Raw genomic sequence first — 16,772 nt, forward strand, 5'->3', positions numbered from 1 at the left:
TAAAACAAAAATGGAAACGACAAAATATAATACACATAGCAAACTGGAATGTAAGAGGAATAGCATATAAAGAAATAGAATTAGACCAATTATTAAATGAAAGAAATTTTAAAATAGCAGTAATCACTAAAACAAAAAAGAAATTAAAAGGAACTATGAGAACCAAAAATTTTAATGTGATATACAGTGGAGTTGACAGAGACCAAAGAGCACAAGCAGGAGTCATGATTTGGATTCATAACTCCCTTTCAAAACAGTTAAAACATTATAAATTATGGAATGAAAGAATAATAGAAGCTAGAATAAAAATAGATAGAGGCTATTTAACAATAATTGGTTTATATGCCCAGAAGAAGGAAGAGAACAGGATAATATTGATTTTTATAATCAGCCACAAAACATATATAATAAAATAAATAAAAATGATTACGTAATTTTAGTAGGAGACTTAAATGCAAGAATTGGAAACACAAAAATTAATAATAATATAGGAATACATGAAGAACATACTCTAAACAGGAATGGTAAAAAATTGATTGACTTTGTAGTTTATAGTAACCTAAAAATAATGAATTCCTTCTATAAACATAAAGACATACATAAATATACTTGGGCAGCAAGAGGATGGAAATCAATATTAGATTACTTTATATTAAATGAAAAGACATCAAAATTTTCACTAGATGTTAGAGTTCACAGAGGATATGAAATAAGCAGTGACCACTTGTTAAAATAAAATTAAGATTACCACCTAAATGGCTACAAGTAACAAGAACAGAAAGAAAAATTGAAACATTTGTTTATAAAATTAGCTATTGAATGACACGAATGTACAATGCCTATATGAACAAAGAATTAACCAATATTTAGATAAAATAAAACAAAATGAAGAAATAGAAATAGAATGGCTTAATATAAAAATGATGCTAAATGCAGCAGCAAATGAAAGCTTAGTGTTGGATTCTGAATGAAGAGAAATGGAAATTGTTAATATATCATTCAGAGTCCAACATAATCTACCATTCCCTGAGCAACATTTTTTTTTTTTTAAACTAATAGTCTCATGCTCATAATTTGCTATTTATGTAATTTCTTCAAGTTATGTTAATCGATATTTATTTATTTATATATGTTTGGGATAAATTACAGTTATGAAAAGCTGTGTATTAAAATGTCATTAATTTTGTGAATTTAATTCCTTTAATATAATGTTAGAAACTGTAATATATGTAATTTTGATATATCCAGAAGATTCTTTGTGGTATCACTTGATTGATTGCTATGAGAAATTATGTTATTTTTAGTTAGCGCGTGTTTACTCTATACCAGCGCTTCCCAAACTATGGGCCGCGACCCCCTTGGGGGTCGTAGGTTTTGTTGAGGGGGGCTGTGAAATAATGAAAACAAATTTAAAATGTTTTAAGACTAAGTAGATTTTTTTTATTTTAAAAGAAACGTATTTAACTTTTATTATTTATTATTTCTTTTTTGTTATTTTTTATATTTTAATGGAAAAATTTGCACATTGGTGTTGGTTCACAAACTTTGCTTCCTGCGTATTTCGGCGCTTAATGAATATTAGTAAATATTGCTTATTCATATGTTTCATGTTTCATTGCCTGTGTAGCTCAGTGGATGTGGCGTTTGCCAACCACGGCGCTTGGCCGCACGAAGGAAGACTTGGTTTCGAGTCTAGTCAGCGACTAGAGGAAATTTTTCTAAGCCTTTTTTCGACCGGTTCCCGAGTTAGTCGATCTCTGGCACGGGCAAGCAGGTTTTTCCTCCCGGAAACTCGGGTTTTTCGTCCTGTAAACTCAAGAAAATCGACCGTAGAACCCACATTATTTTCAGACATTAAATATATTGTGTTAGGGTTAGGGACCACGAGATGGTGGCACATTTGAGCCGTCTCTCTTCACTGAGTACCGCTTAATTAGTGATAGTCTTGGGCCATCTATCTCTGATTGGTACCAGTGGAGATTGAACTGCCCACTCAGTCTCCAAAAGTTAGATAGGGCTAAATGGCCTCGCCTACTCCCCGTATACGGGAATAAAAAGGCGTTAGCTGATTTTTTTTTTTTTTTTCATATGTTTCATTTCAAAGCAGTAGTTAATTGTATTTACTTCGAATGCTCTCCAGGGAAGCTCCAAATCTTCCTGTCCCTTTCATCACGCGTTCGTAATCAGGGACTGTTGATATTGACTTTATATACATATCAAAACTCGTTTTATATTATCACTGTCATCCGAGCTAGTTTTCTGTTACCAATAAAAGTTTCACATATACTTCACACATGAAAAAAAGCTTAAACAAGTTCATGTGGGGAGATAGTAACTCGCTTGCAGTGGTAAACAACACGCCCTCTCTAACAGCCACTATACTGCAGAGGTAATAAAAACAAGTACTTTTATTATGCCAGTGAATAAGGTATGAGGAGTCTGTGTAATATATTTCTCAACAAATAGTGCAATTAGAGACAACTGGGATAAAAACACACTAATTAATGAATCACATGTCCCCTCATACAGAAACTATATTGTATAGACTGAAACAAAACCATATGTTGCATGGGCAAACACAGTATCTAACTAAAAACTATTGTTATTAATTAGATGTGTGTGAGTTCGATTTCCCAAGGCAGCAATAAAATTCAACCGAATGTGTTAAAATTCGTAAAAGTGCTAAAAGTAAGTAATATATATATAATGAATGTTATGGCAGTTTCACATATGGAATTCGGTTGAAGAGAGTTAGCATTTCAACTCAATTGTCAGCTATGCTTTTATCTTTCGGTTGCGCAATCTTTTGTTAATACCGCACCACTCATATGCACGTTTTAATAACCTGCCTTTGCTGTCTGTTTCGCGTTAGGCTTAATTACCATAAAGGGAGAAAAGTCACAAAAGAGAAAAATGTTCCTGGTCCGGGGATTCCCTTATTCAGGTAATATTCACTAATTTCATGTTATCAGTCTGTGGTGTGCCAGTATCGGTAAGTGGTGATATTATTTGATCTATTCTACGTTAAAAAATTTAACCCTGAGATGGATAAGTGGCTGATAAAAAATAAAAAAAAAATCCCTCGAACAATCAGGACAGTATTTCATATTTTACCAGAACAGCCTGCATCGTCTTCAGAACCAAACGGTAAGAGGCAAAAAATGTGCATTTGATTTTTGCAATATTCGCTGTGTATGTTTTGTATTGAATATAAATACAAAAATATTTTAATAATATATCTCTATTACGATTTTTTTTTCGAGGGGGGCCATAAAATATTTTAATTTTTGCAAAGGGGGGCCCCTGACATCCGGAAGTTTGGGAAGCACTGCTCTATACTATGCACAAGGCAAAGTTAATGTGAGCTAAATTGGTGAGAACCAGTTTTTGGCAGGAAAAAGGAAGGAGTAGATACGAAAACATAAGTAAAAACAGAATCGAATAGGGGAGTATAGAGAATGGTAGCTGGAGACTGGAGGGGAATTTTGACATGCCGAAAACGGTATTTAAAGGACCGGGAATCACTTGGTATTTTAACTTACCTTTTTCTGAGTTGGATTTTTACCAAAACTTCCCAACGCCTAGCACTGAAATAGTGCAAGAAATAGGTTAATACATATGAGAAAACGAAGAAATAAGTAGATAACTTAAACCAAGTGCATAAAGATTATACCCTTCTGAGTCTATAAATCAGTCGCAGAAATGGAAGATTCTTTTAAGTTTGTGCTACTACATAGTATAAGTCAGTAAAGACCTAAAAATTGTTGTTCTTATGATGTGTTGAAGATATATCCTGGTAAGATTACCTTTACTATACTTAGTGAGAAGTAACGAAAATTAATTCTTCCGAAAGTAAATCGTTCCTAGTTGCAGTATTCAGCGAGGCAAGATTTAATATGTGATGTGCTAAGACTTTTCCCTCTTCAAATGATAAATGCTATGTTATTGAATTAAGTATTCATTAACTGAATGAGAACACTGTGTTGCCTATTCATTGTGATTTAGGAATCTCGAACTTACAAGAACTAAAATTGATTGACTGAGGTTAGAGAATTACAAATGAATGACCGAATGTTCATGAGTTGTATCCTTCTGAATATCTTGAACTGATTTGATATTTAAAATTGTTTTGAAATGTAACCTTAATCAGGATAGAGTTATGATATAAGCTCTTTGTAATAAGAAGGATAAGATCTGTATAATATAATCATCTTTAATTATAAAGTTTAAGCTCAGCTGAGTAGTATACTAGTGACTTAATGAGAGCTTTATATTCGTTCAATCATAATGTCCCTGTTGGAATATTGTGTTATGATGTAATTTATGTGTCACTGCATTAAATAATTTTGTTTGAAGTGAATCTTGAATTTGCCTGATTTTTTCATTGCACCTCTCATTAAAATAATTCAAATCTCAGCGGGAACCCTATGTAATAAAAATAAAAACCTCGGCCTAAAATCAACTTATGATAACCTGATACAATTGAAGGTTGATTTATCTAAGTTGCTCTTGCAATTTCTGAATATGGAGTGGCGCAGTATAATATAAATTTTTTTCATATTCGATTGATATATCAGCCTACAACTAGTTAAATACTAAAGAGAGAAAATTGTAAGACGATAAAATGTGATTGAGAATAATTACGATCCAACATTAGGAAAGACCGAAAAATTCAAAAGGAAAAAACTGAAGATCTGGGATGATATAATTAAAAAGAAAAAAGAAACCTATCACAAATGGTTAAGCAGTAAAAGATTAGAAGATGAAATAGAATATAAAAGAATAAGAGCCACAGCTAAAAGAGAAGTCAGAAAAAGACACAGAGAATCATGGAACAAATTTGTTTCTAATTTAGAACATATACCAATGTATATAAGATTTTGAAACACTTAAATGCAGATACTAGAGAAAACAAAATTAAATACCGAATTGAAATTAGAAGAATTTCTAAATTACTACACAGAATTGTGGACAGACATATATTTTAAAAAAGACAACTGGCAAACAATTAACAAAAATGAAAAGGAAATAACTAAAGAAGAATTAGAAATCAACCTGAAAGAAACAAGAAACAGAAAATCACTTGGAGAAGATAAGCTAGGTTCAGAACTATATAAATACGCAGGAACAAGATTCAAAGAAAGACTCTTATTATTTTTAAATAAAATTTATTCAACTGGTATCCCCCTCAATAGAATGAAAAAAAGCAATTGTGATTCCTATCTTTAAAAAAAAAAGGTAATAGAGATGACCCTAAAATCTATAGAGGTATCAGTATACTAAATTCCTGTTGATATATAGCAGAAAACTTTATTTTAGAAGTACAGAATGGATTTAGAAAAGGACAATCATGCATAGACCCTGTCTTTTGCCTAAAATTAATAATAGAGTAAAGAAGAGAATACAATTTAGAAACACATATTGCATTTGTTGACTTTGAAGAAGCATTTGACAAAGTTAAAAGAAACATATTATTTAATAAAAGAAAGACAAATACCAAATAATATCCTAAAAGCTATCACAAGTATATATGAAAATAATCAAATACAAATAAGATTAAATCACGAGCTATCATATACGAAAGAGATAAACCAAGGGATCCGACAGGGATATCCCCCTCAGCAACTGTTTTTAATATCTACTTAAATGAAATAATAATAAAATGGAATAAAAATTTACATCAAGGAATTAAACTTTCTCCTACAGCAAACTTAAACACTCTCCTCTTTGCCGATGACTAAATAATAATCACAAATTCTGAAGATAACTTACAGAAAACTATTTTAGATCTAAATGAAATATCCAAAGATTATGGTATGATAATATCAACAGAAAAATCAAAAACTATGGCCTTTAAAGGACAAGATCCAGCAAGAACTAAAATAGTAATAGATAACAAGATCTTAGAACAGGTGAATTCATAACTACCTAGGATGTATGATCACATATGAAAATGAAAAAGATATAAATGTAAAAATTGCAAAATATTTAAAAATAACAGGTGTAATTAACTCTATATTTAAACCAAACCTAGTTCAAAAACAAACCAGATTAAAAGTATATAATACATTAGCCCTACCAGTCTTAATGTATGGAAGCGAAATCTGGACAATAAAGCAAAAAAGACAACAAAGATACAACAGCAGAAATGAAGTTTATGAGAAAAACTGCAAAGTATACCTTATTTGATCATAAAAGAAATATAGAAATTATGAAAGAATTAAACCAAGAACCAGTAATAGAAAAAATTAAAAAATATAAACATAAATGGATGCAACACGTTCAAAGAATGAAAACAGAAAGATTACCAAAACAAGGTAGTACAACACTGGGCAACTCGCAGCAAAGGTGGATCAAACTCTCAACTCCTTGTCTCATTATCTCCCATAATTCACAGCACATCTCCTTGCGGACATGTATACTGCTATGCATTAAGGGATGGGCCACTACCCATACCAGTTTCGACCTTTATTGAGGTCTCGTCAGTGGGAGCCAGGCCCACAGTGAAGATACTAAGGCAGAAGCAATAGGAGAGGTCATCACCTATAGTCTAGAAAGTAAGAATGACCTAGAGGTCATCCTTACCTTCTGCCTTAGTATCTCCACTCAGGACCTGGCTCCCACTGACGAGACCTCAATAAAGGTCGAAACCAGTATGGGTAGTGGCCCTTCCCTTAATGCATAGCAGTATACATGTCTGCAAGGAGATGTGCTGTGCATTATGGGAGATAATGAGACAAGGAGTTGAGAACTTGATCCACCTTTGCTGCGAGTTGCCCGCTGTTATACTACCTTACCTGTCCTGAAAATATTTTCAGGCATAAACTTTGTTTGCTCACATTTGGATAAAGGATTAAACTAAATTTATTATAGTCTAACCAAGTGAAAAATAAACTTTCAAATTAACAAAACAAGCCATTAGGAAAAAGAAAACTAGGATGTCCTCTTAAACGATGACTTCTAAGGCTGGAAGAGGCCATGCTAGGCCTAAATCCTTGATATGTATGATGATGAGTAGGTACTCTATCCACTTATCCAGTCAGGCCAGTGGATAAGTATAAGCAGTGATATTAGAATTTGTGATTCATGGTAATCACGAGTTCATATATTTATCATTATTTTTATATTGGGGAGGTATTGTATATGGGATGTTTACTAAACTATGTTGAGTATGTTTCATTTTTATTATGAATGGATCACTTTAAACCAGAATTAGGCAACAAATGCACTCCCTTTTTTTAAAAGTAAAACTTTGGGTTGTTTCAATACCTGTTTTGTATAAAGCTGATTCATCACTGTTGTCATATGTGTCAAAAAAGAAAAAAAAACATAATCTGGATCAGAGCTAGTTCTACAAAGTTTTTTTACTTGCTTACAAATTAAATTAATCTTTCCAAGAAATTATATTGTTTAATCCTTTATCTGAATGTAAGATGCTTCACCATGCAAACAAAGTTTGCATGTGAAGCATTTTCATGACTAGACTGCTCTTGTATATAGAGGCTGTGACTTCACATCAGTTGTTTTAGTATCCCATAATGCAAAACACTTCACATTTGCATAGCACTTTGCAAACGACTTCACAAGGAACTGAAACTCAGTGGCTCCATCCAGTGACAGGCAAAAAACCCAACACCAAGTAGAACTGCTATACTCCTCAGGAAGTAAGCCCTCCATCAATAGGAGCCAGATCCAGAAGAGATACTAAGGTTGAATTAATGCAGATATCATATATTTTCCATACACAAATAGCAAAAAAAGTCTATCACTTTATTTTTAAAATACTCTTGATCAGAGATATAGAAAGTTTTTTCACTTGATTAGAAATCAAATTAAACTTGCCAAGAAATTATATTCTTGTTTAATCCTTTATCTAATGTAAGCAAAGTTTTCAATAAATTTTGTTTGCTTACACACTTAGATAAAGGATTAAACAATGACATAATTTCTTGACAATTTTAATTTAATCTGTAACCAAGTGAAAAAAACGTTCGATTGCTATCTCTGATCTAGAGTATTTTAATAATAAAGTGATACACCTTTTTCACCACTTGTATGCGGGAAATATATGACTTTTTCATTAATTCAACCTTGTTTAATCACTTCTGGGTCTGGTTCCTGCTGATGTGGTCTTCTGTGGATGTGGGAGATCTGCTGAAGTAGTCTTGTGGCTGCTTCAGTGGATGCTTTTCCCTGGGATATGAAACAGCTCTGCTTAGTGGTAAGGTAGGCCTGCTATTGGTGGAGCCACTGCTGACCGTTCTGCTCAGTGGTGGGGTGGGGCCCATCACCGAGTAGAACCACCACTGAGTAATGAGCTAAATGATTCTTTAGGGTTACTGAGCTGAGGGATTTCCAGAGTTTTGGGGGAGGAAGCCCTGCACGTAAACAGGCTTCCTGGGGAGTTAAAGTGGCTCTACTTGGTGACAGGTTTTTGCCTGTCATTGAGTGAAGCCATTGCTGAGCTTCCTGTCCTGGAGTCATTCAGGTAAGGAGTGATGAGTTTGGTGTGGATCCTTTGAAATTGCTCAGTGAGAGCGTTCTACTTGGTGGTAGAGTGAGCCTGTCGCTGAGTAATGAGTTAAATGTAATGAGTAGAAACACTGCTGAGTAATGAGTTAAATGGTCCTTCAGACCACTCATTGATCGAGTGATCTGAGGGATTGCCCTAGTTTTTGGAGAAGGCCAGCACTTAAACAAGCTTGCTTCCGGGTGAGTATAGGTTCTGCTCAGTGGCTGGTTTTTGCCTTTTACTGAATGGGGCCAATGCTGAGTTTCCTGTCTTGGAGTGATTCAGGTCAGGATGAATGATGAGTTTAGTAGTGATCCTTTAGGATCACTCAGATTTAGAATGATCTTATAAATCAGTCAGAGTTTTTGGGGAGATATCCTCTATCAACATACCTCATTAAAGGTCAAAACCAGTCTGGGTTTTGACTGGGAATAGTAATATTCCCAGTCAATATTCTGTGCATTATGGGAATAGTAATAGAATAATTACTATTCCCATAATGCACAGCATCATACATCTCTGAAAGGATGTGTGCTTTGCATTATGGGATACTAAGGAAATTGATGTGAACTCATCAGCCTCTGTATACAAGTAACCTAGTCATGAAAATACGTCACACAAACTTTATTTGCTTACACTTAAATAGAGGATCAAACAAGAATATAATTTCTTGGTGAGTTTATAATAAAAAATAATATTCATATTTTTGGTTCTTTGATATCTCGGTGCATGTGCATACATCCATTTGGTAGGTTTTAAAAAAACTGTTATTATGTAAACATGTTTAATACATTATAGTCACAGATGATATCGTAATCCCTATCCTGCTAATCTAAAAATTAATTTCTTGAATGAAAATGAATGACTATTACAAATTCTTATTAGCTGTGGGAATTGTTTTTGTGATGTTTCCTGTAATTTCAAGTTTTACAGTTACTGAGTTTCAAGTTTGAATTTTAGCTGTTCAGGAAGAGAGGCAACGTACCAAAGAAAGAAATGAAAATGAAGTAGAGAGTACAAGTAGTTCTCCAAATGATATGCCTATTGAAAGAATTTTGGAAGCAGAGCTGAGAGTTGAACCAAAAAATGAAAATGTGGAAACTAATGTGAGTTACAATTACAAAAATAGTTATAAATTACAAAAATAATGCTAAGATAGTTAAAATTACAAAGTTTATTATTGCATAAATCTCTACTGAATCAAGAGTTTCATCATTTATTGGCTTTGATCCTTCTTTTCTATACTTCTATTCAAATTGAAAGAGTCATCACATTATCACCCAGTTTCATTTAGCATTCTCTTATTCATTGAATGTGCGCCTCTACTAAATATAATGGTGCACTCACCACCCAATTTTCCATATCATTTCTGATTTAGCATTTTGATCATCATAGATAAATCAAATAGATAAGTCTCCTAACTTGAAAGTTTAAGTTACTTCTAGTAGAGATCTAAAAGATGTATCATCTTAAACCCAGTTTGTTTTTGCTGTTTTTTTACCCATGTATATATAAATACAATTGATTTGGGATTAACTGTTCTATAAACCGGACCAGGAGAGATCACTAACTGAAAATCTCATTTCATACAGAAAATTGGCAGGTGCATTAATATGTATACAATGAATACATATTTGTAATGGCCCTGATATTTAAAATGACAATTGCAACTCTTCAACTTTTTTTTAACATGATTTGTTTTTAAAGTATACATTTTTGGTCGTTTTTATAATAGAAATACAATTTTATTAATACAGACCAGTATTTTACAATAAACATTTATTAAAACCTACCAGTTTCGCCAGCAAACTGTCTGGCTTTTTCAAGGCATTACGGAGATATGAAAGTTAGTAAATGCAAATTAAAAGGAACATAAAAAACGTTGTAAACCAAACTAGTATCTATGGTTACACGTTTCGCGTGACAGAGATGGCTTATTGTTCTTATTCATTATCACGCATGCGTGTTTGTTGTAGACTTGTAATGTGATTACTGGCTAGCTGTAGTTCAGATTGATTGAGAGAGAGGATCAAGTTTTTCCACGAACTGTTTAGAATTACACCCTGATTTCTGTTGAAGTTTCCGCCGGTTATTAGTACTATTGTGGCTTCCTCTTCCGGCTTAGCACATCGTTTCTGCACGTCTAACCACACGATAGATTGGCAAAACAGCTCCATGCCATATCTCGATGATGACTACAGGCATCGTGTATTTAAGGAAGCCACAATAGTACTAATAACCGGTGGAAACCTCAACAGAAATCAGGGTGTAATTCTAAACAGTTCGTGGAAAAACTTGATCCTCTCTCTCAATCAATCTGAACTACAGCTAGCCAGTAATCACATTACAAGTCTACAACAAACACGCATGCGTGATAATGAATAAGAACAATAAGCCATCTCTGTCACGCGAAACGTGTAGCCATAGATACTAGTTTGGTTTACAACGTTTTTTATGTTCCTTTTAATTTGCATTTACTAACTTTCATATCTCCGTAATGCCTTGAAAAAGCCAGACAGTTTGCTGGCGAAACTGGTAGGTTTTAATAAATGTTTATTGTAAAATACTGGTCTGTATTAATAAAATTGTATTTCTATGATTTGTTTTTATTTCCATCCCTATATTATTATTTCACACCTCCAGGGAGTCCAAAGACTCATCGAGGGAGGACTCATCTACAACTGTCTCCACCACTCAATCCACCAACTGACCTAAACTGCACCAACGCCATCTACTGCCAACCACACCACTAGTATTTTCACAGACAATCACAAACATCTATGCCCACGGCAGGATTCGAACCCACAGCCTTTTAGCTGGAGAGCAGATATGCTAACCACTCAGCCAGCAAGGCTGGTGATATTAGAAGTGTTCCAATTAAACTATATTGCAACAATAAGTTTAAAGGAGTAAAGACATATGTGAAATATTTTTTATTTTGTTTATGCTTTTGATTTTAAACATAATGCTATTCTGTTTTTAAGTTTAGTAAAGTTTTCCATTGATGTTCCATTGATTCCTGATGTTGCATTTTCAAAAATGTTGCTTTGCTTATAAATCATGCTATCCTAAAAAGCCTTTGAAAAATAACTGGTGATGTGACTTATTCGAAAGGGTCCAGAGGCAATTGACTAAAGTGATTTTTGGTCTATGGCTATGATAAGTATGATGAAGAAATTGAGACAATGCAGTTTGCAAAATCTGGTGGAGGGGAGGAGGAGGAGATATAATAGACATATAAGTTAAAAAGGTTTTTTTAATCATATTAATGTTGAAGAGGTTTTTTCATAGACTATCTCATCCCCAGAAGCTGTATATAGGGAGGGTGTGAGAAAGGGAATGAGAATCAGGCTTTTTTTTTTTTTTAAATGCTCAATAAAAAATATTGAGCATTGGCTGTTCTTTAGTATGTAAAATTAATTTTAAAAAATGCATTTTTTGGGAATGTTCTTTTCTCTTTTAATAAAACTGCTTATTATCATAAGGTATTTGTTTGGAGATTAGTTTCGTGCATTAGATTTTTCTTTAACACTGCTGCTATCTCCTGTGATCCTGCTTATATAAATAGCTTGTCATCTCATCAACACTCATCTTCTAATTCATTTCCTTCCTACAACTTTATTAACTAAACAGTGTGCACTGCACTTTGCTTTTATTAACTGATTATTAGCTGGAGGAGTTTTGTTTAAAATGTCAGTAACTGTGGTATTAATTACCCTGCAGCATGCTTGTGAGGTATTAGCACATGCAGTCTTAATAGTATTGTAGGCCCCTGGCCAAAGCAATGCACTGGGACCCCTACCCACCCACTTATGGGAATAAAAATGTAAATGGTCAATAAAATTAAGCCTATAGATTTATTGATACTTTTAACAAAATGAATGTTTAAACATAAAAAACATGCTGTAAAGCAAGGATTAATCAACACAAACTTTTGCGAAATTCTTTGCAAAGAATTGATTTATAATTGGATTAAAGGCAATGGTCTTCAGGATGTCATTTTCCATGCACATGAGTGAAAGCCAGTTTAAACGCTGCTTCCCCGTTGTGCAACATATTGTGCTCTATCCCCAGTTCTCTTTCTTAGCTCAGTTTTCCAGCAAGAGATCGCATAATTTATACACTCTGCCAAGAGATCTCTCATGAACAATATGGCAGTATGGGTCCCTGGGCAATTGCCCAGTGTGCCCATGCCTTAAGACGGTCCTGAGCACATGTTGCTGGTAGCACAGTAGTTACTACTTAAATATGCACTTGTCACATTCGTATTCAAATCATTTCCCTTTACTATAGTTTTTGTGGTCATAAAAATATAATTCTATAATATGTGATTAATTATTTTATTCTTAAAATAAAACATCAAGAATTAAATTTTGTTCCACTGGAGTATTTGCAGTAAAATAATATATATATATATATATATATATATATATATCTGTTCAATGTTAGTATTTTTAAGCTGTAATCTACACTTTGACTTGCTCATGATCAAACTGAGTGGTAATCTCAGCTGTGTTCTCTGTTGTTGATAATGGATGAAAGGGAGGGGAGTAAACTATTTATCAACTTACAGATAGCTATGAAACTAAGTTTCATAGCTGTTCTCAGAGCTAGTGCAATTGAAAGCAAGCAGTGCACATTACCTTACCACATAGCTCTCAGTTTTTATACAGATTAGATAGACTAAGCCATATGCAGCATATATATATTATTATTATTATTATTATTATTCAGGTCTCCAAGGAGTCAAAAGACTCATCGAGGGAGGTCCTTCCTAAGACATAAAGTCTGTCAAGACTCACTGAGGGGAGGTCCCCCCCTGAGAAACACAAAGTCTATCATACCACTCTTTAAACTCACTGACCGTTCTCGCTCCCACCACTCCATCAGGCAATGCATTCCATGGCTCAACCACCCTCCACACAAAGAAACCACTCCTTACCCTCTTGCTCACAGTTACTTGCTCACATATATATATATATATGCTGAGGGAGATACATTTATTAAACTCACCAATATTTTGCTGGTTTTCTACCCAGCATCGTCCGAGCACAATGATAAATGTGACAGACACACAGAACTAAACTAAGTAATTGTAATAACAATTCTGACACTTAACGTTCTTACACATCGCCCTCTATGGGTCAAATAACCACAAAGTTAATTTAGAGAAGTCTGGCTATTAGGTCTTAAAATGATAACTTCCCAGATCTTTGATAAATTAATGCAACCATACTTGTTGAGATTGGGAGTGCTTCGTAGCTGGTGCTGATTCTAAGAATAGCCTCTCAGGCTATAATGACTTCTATGTAATGTAGATGTTTTTCTCCATCTGATCCTATGTGAAGGAGTATCCAGAGCAGGGTTCTGCCGATCCCAACTTTCTCTACGGATGATCTCGAATGTAATTTTTGTATTCTTCAAGACAGATGGTAACTGATCTACTAGTCTGTACAAAGTAGGCTGAACTGCAGGCACAGGGAACTTTATACACTCCAGGATGTTTAAGAGGATGTAGTCAATCTTTAAGAGAATGTATGAAAGTAGCTTGCTGAATGAAAAGTTTGAAAGTAGTATGGAGATCATATTTGCAGAGAACTTTGGCTGTTTTTTTTTTCTGATGTACCCTTAACATATTGGAATGATTTTGCTGTGTTGAGTGTAAGAGGGATGGGATGAAGCATTTTCTTTATTTTATATGGGCTGTAGCCATTGGCTAAAAAGGTGTTGCAGAGGTCCTTGAGCTCAGTTTTCAAGTGTTATGTCATTTTAACAAATAGTCTGGAAATGTGGAGGATAGAGACAAAGAAATATATGCTTAATGACAATTATGGCAATATTGAATGGAATGAAGAGATACCATCAGAAAATGAGAATGAATTCCTCCAGTTCTTAAGGGACAACATCTTAGAAAATGTGTAACGGGAGCACATGAGAATTAAGAGTCTTAGATCTGGTTATATCATCAGAGGGCACGATTGTGAACAACGTGTCTAATCATACATTAGTTGGTGAGCAGGGCCAGCTCTACCGACGGTGCAAGATGTGCAGGAAGTTTTTTTGGGGGGCGGCAAAGTTGGCACAAACTATACAAAAAATAAGGGAAAAGGGGTGGCAAAATATCATGGGGCAGGAAGTTTTTTTGGGGGGGACGGCAAAGTTGGCATAAACTATACAAAAAATAAGGGAAAAGGGGCGGCAAAATATGCTACTGCACGGAGCGACTATACAAAAAATAAGGGAGAAGGGACGGCAAAATATGCTACTGCTCGGGGCAGCCCTGTTGGTGAGAGTCACCATGAAGTGATCACCTGGGTTGTAGCCAGTCATATGAGAACTTCTATAAAGAAGGGATATATGTGGAACTACAGACTGGTGATTATAAAAAGCTTATGAGTTGAGTTGGAAGGAGAAAAATGCTGCTTGGGCATTGATCAAGAGTAGCATTTAACATCAGCTATATCTGAGTATATTCCAAAGTGAAAAGGCTAAATAGTGCAGGAGTAAAATGAATGAATGAAGACATTAAGAATGAAATCTGGAAGAAAAAAGGCACTGTGGAGGCAACACAAACATGAATGTTTGTAATAATCAGTTACATGAAGAGTAGGCCAGAAAAGTGACTCAGTTGGTAAAAATAGCAGAAGTGTAATATGATCCAAAATTAGCCAATCAAATAGTGTGGCTATTTCTAAAAAAAAAGTAATATAGAAAGACATTTCAAAAACCATTCATGCCAATTGTAATTTTAAGTTTAATTATTTAAATCAGGAGGAGTCGGCAATGCAGCACCCGCGAGCGCCATGACACCTGCAGTATTTCGCCCTTCATATTAAAAAGGTTGCCGACCACTGCCCTAGCGCATTCCTTCAAGACATGTGGCTATATATTATCAAGCCTTACTGCCTTATTAACATCAAGTTTACATAATTCCTAATACACCATCAGTCCCACCTTCACCAGCTTCTAACGATGTCAACTGAATGTTTGATCTGAATACTTGAAGTACATCCTCTGCATCAGTTACCCAATCTGCAAGTGCCAGCAACTATCATCATCATGCTACAATCATTCTTTCTTCTACTTGCTGCATATCGAACATGCTAGAGTTTTTTTTAGCTCTATTCCTTGGAGGCTTAAATAATAATAATTTACTGAAAAATGACTTCTCCTAACAAGTTAGTTAGCAGTTATCTGCATAGGACTAGTATCTTTTTTGATGAAATTTTATTTCAGGTGAAAACATATCTTATGAAACATGTAAAGAACTTATTTCCTGCATTATGCTTTTCTTATATTAGGATAAAATATTAATAAAACAAATATTTATATAATACTAGTCAATCCAGCAAAAAAGAGGAAAAATTTGCTGCTATTTTTTTTATTTATTTTTTATTTTTGAAAATAGAAATAGTTCTGAGTTAGAAAAATTTAAGAAAATTTAGAAAAAAGTTAGAAAAATTGCTTAAGAAAGTTTGTAACATCTTTCCCAGAATGACCCAGTGATCAATATTTGCCAGGCTGCTGACCGTCAACTCTATCAACTAGTGGAGTGGGCAAAACACATTCCTCATTTTACAGAACTGCCTCTGGAAGACCAGATGATACTGCTAAAAGCAGGTGGGATGAAAGATATCTTTTTTATTTGTTTTTTGGAATGATATTAAATTTTGAAAACCGCAAACAGAATTTCTAAAAAATGCATCAAATGAATAAAACAGAAATACTCTTTAAATGTTTAATTTTTTTAAAAGAAAATTTTAAAATAAATGCTTAACACAGTCACAAAAACAAGATTTAATTACTGCATCATTTTGTTTAGAGATAGCATCATATATTATATGGGTTTGTCTTGGATATTACAATGGGGCAATAAATGTATTGGACCTGACAGTGGGGAGGGGCAGAGAATGAATATCATCATCATGCATATCAAGGATTTAGGCCTAGCATGGCCTGTTCTGGCCTCAGAAGTCATCGTTGAATCGTTTAAGAGGATATCCTGGCTTTCTTTTTCCTAATGGCTTGTACTTTAAGGCTTGTTTTGGTAATCTTTCTGTTTTCATTCTTTGAACGTGTTCCATCCATTTATGTTTATAAATATATGAGAATGAATATACAATAGTATATATTTATTTATACATTTATTATCAATTTATGCAGTTACTGAGAGATAATTTACACACTTATTAGAGATTATTACTTGAAGCAGAATATGATGGAGGGGGCTTGGGATATGAGTGTTGGATCTGGCTATTGG

At 34.1% G+C, this 16,772-nt stretch overlaps 1 protein-coding gene across 1 annotated transcript in view; it reads left to right on the forward strand.

Moving 5' to 3' along the window:
* The window catches only part of LOC150092422 (retinoic acid receptor RXR-alpha-B-like), a 136,505-nt gene that overhangs the window by 91,225 nt on the left and 28,508 nt on the right, over nucleotides 1–16,772 (forward strand). Inside the window, exons 5-6 of the mRNA XM_090414900.1 lie at nucleotides 9,473–9,616; nucleotides 15,995–16,132. Of these exons, the coding sequence (XP_090271026.1) occupies nucleotides 9,473–9,616; nucleotides 15,995–16,132 (282 nt within the window). The remainder of the gene's footprint in view (nucleotides 1–9,472; nucleotides 9,617–15,994; nucleotides 16,133–16,772) is intronic.

Source organism: Typopeltis vanoorti, chromosome 26 (assembly GCF_054136105.1).
Source record: "Typopeltis vanoorti isolate ZY-2024b chromosome 26, IOZ_Tvanoo_1.0, whole genome shotgun sequence".
In the NCBI taxonomy this organism is placed as follows: Eukaryota; Metazoa; Arthropoda; class Arachnida; order Uropygi; family Thelyphonidae; genus Typopeltis; species Typopeltis vanoorti.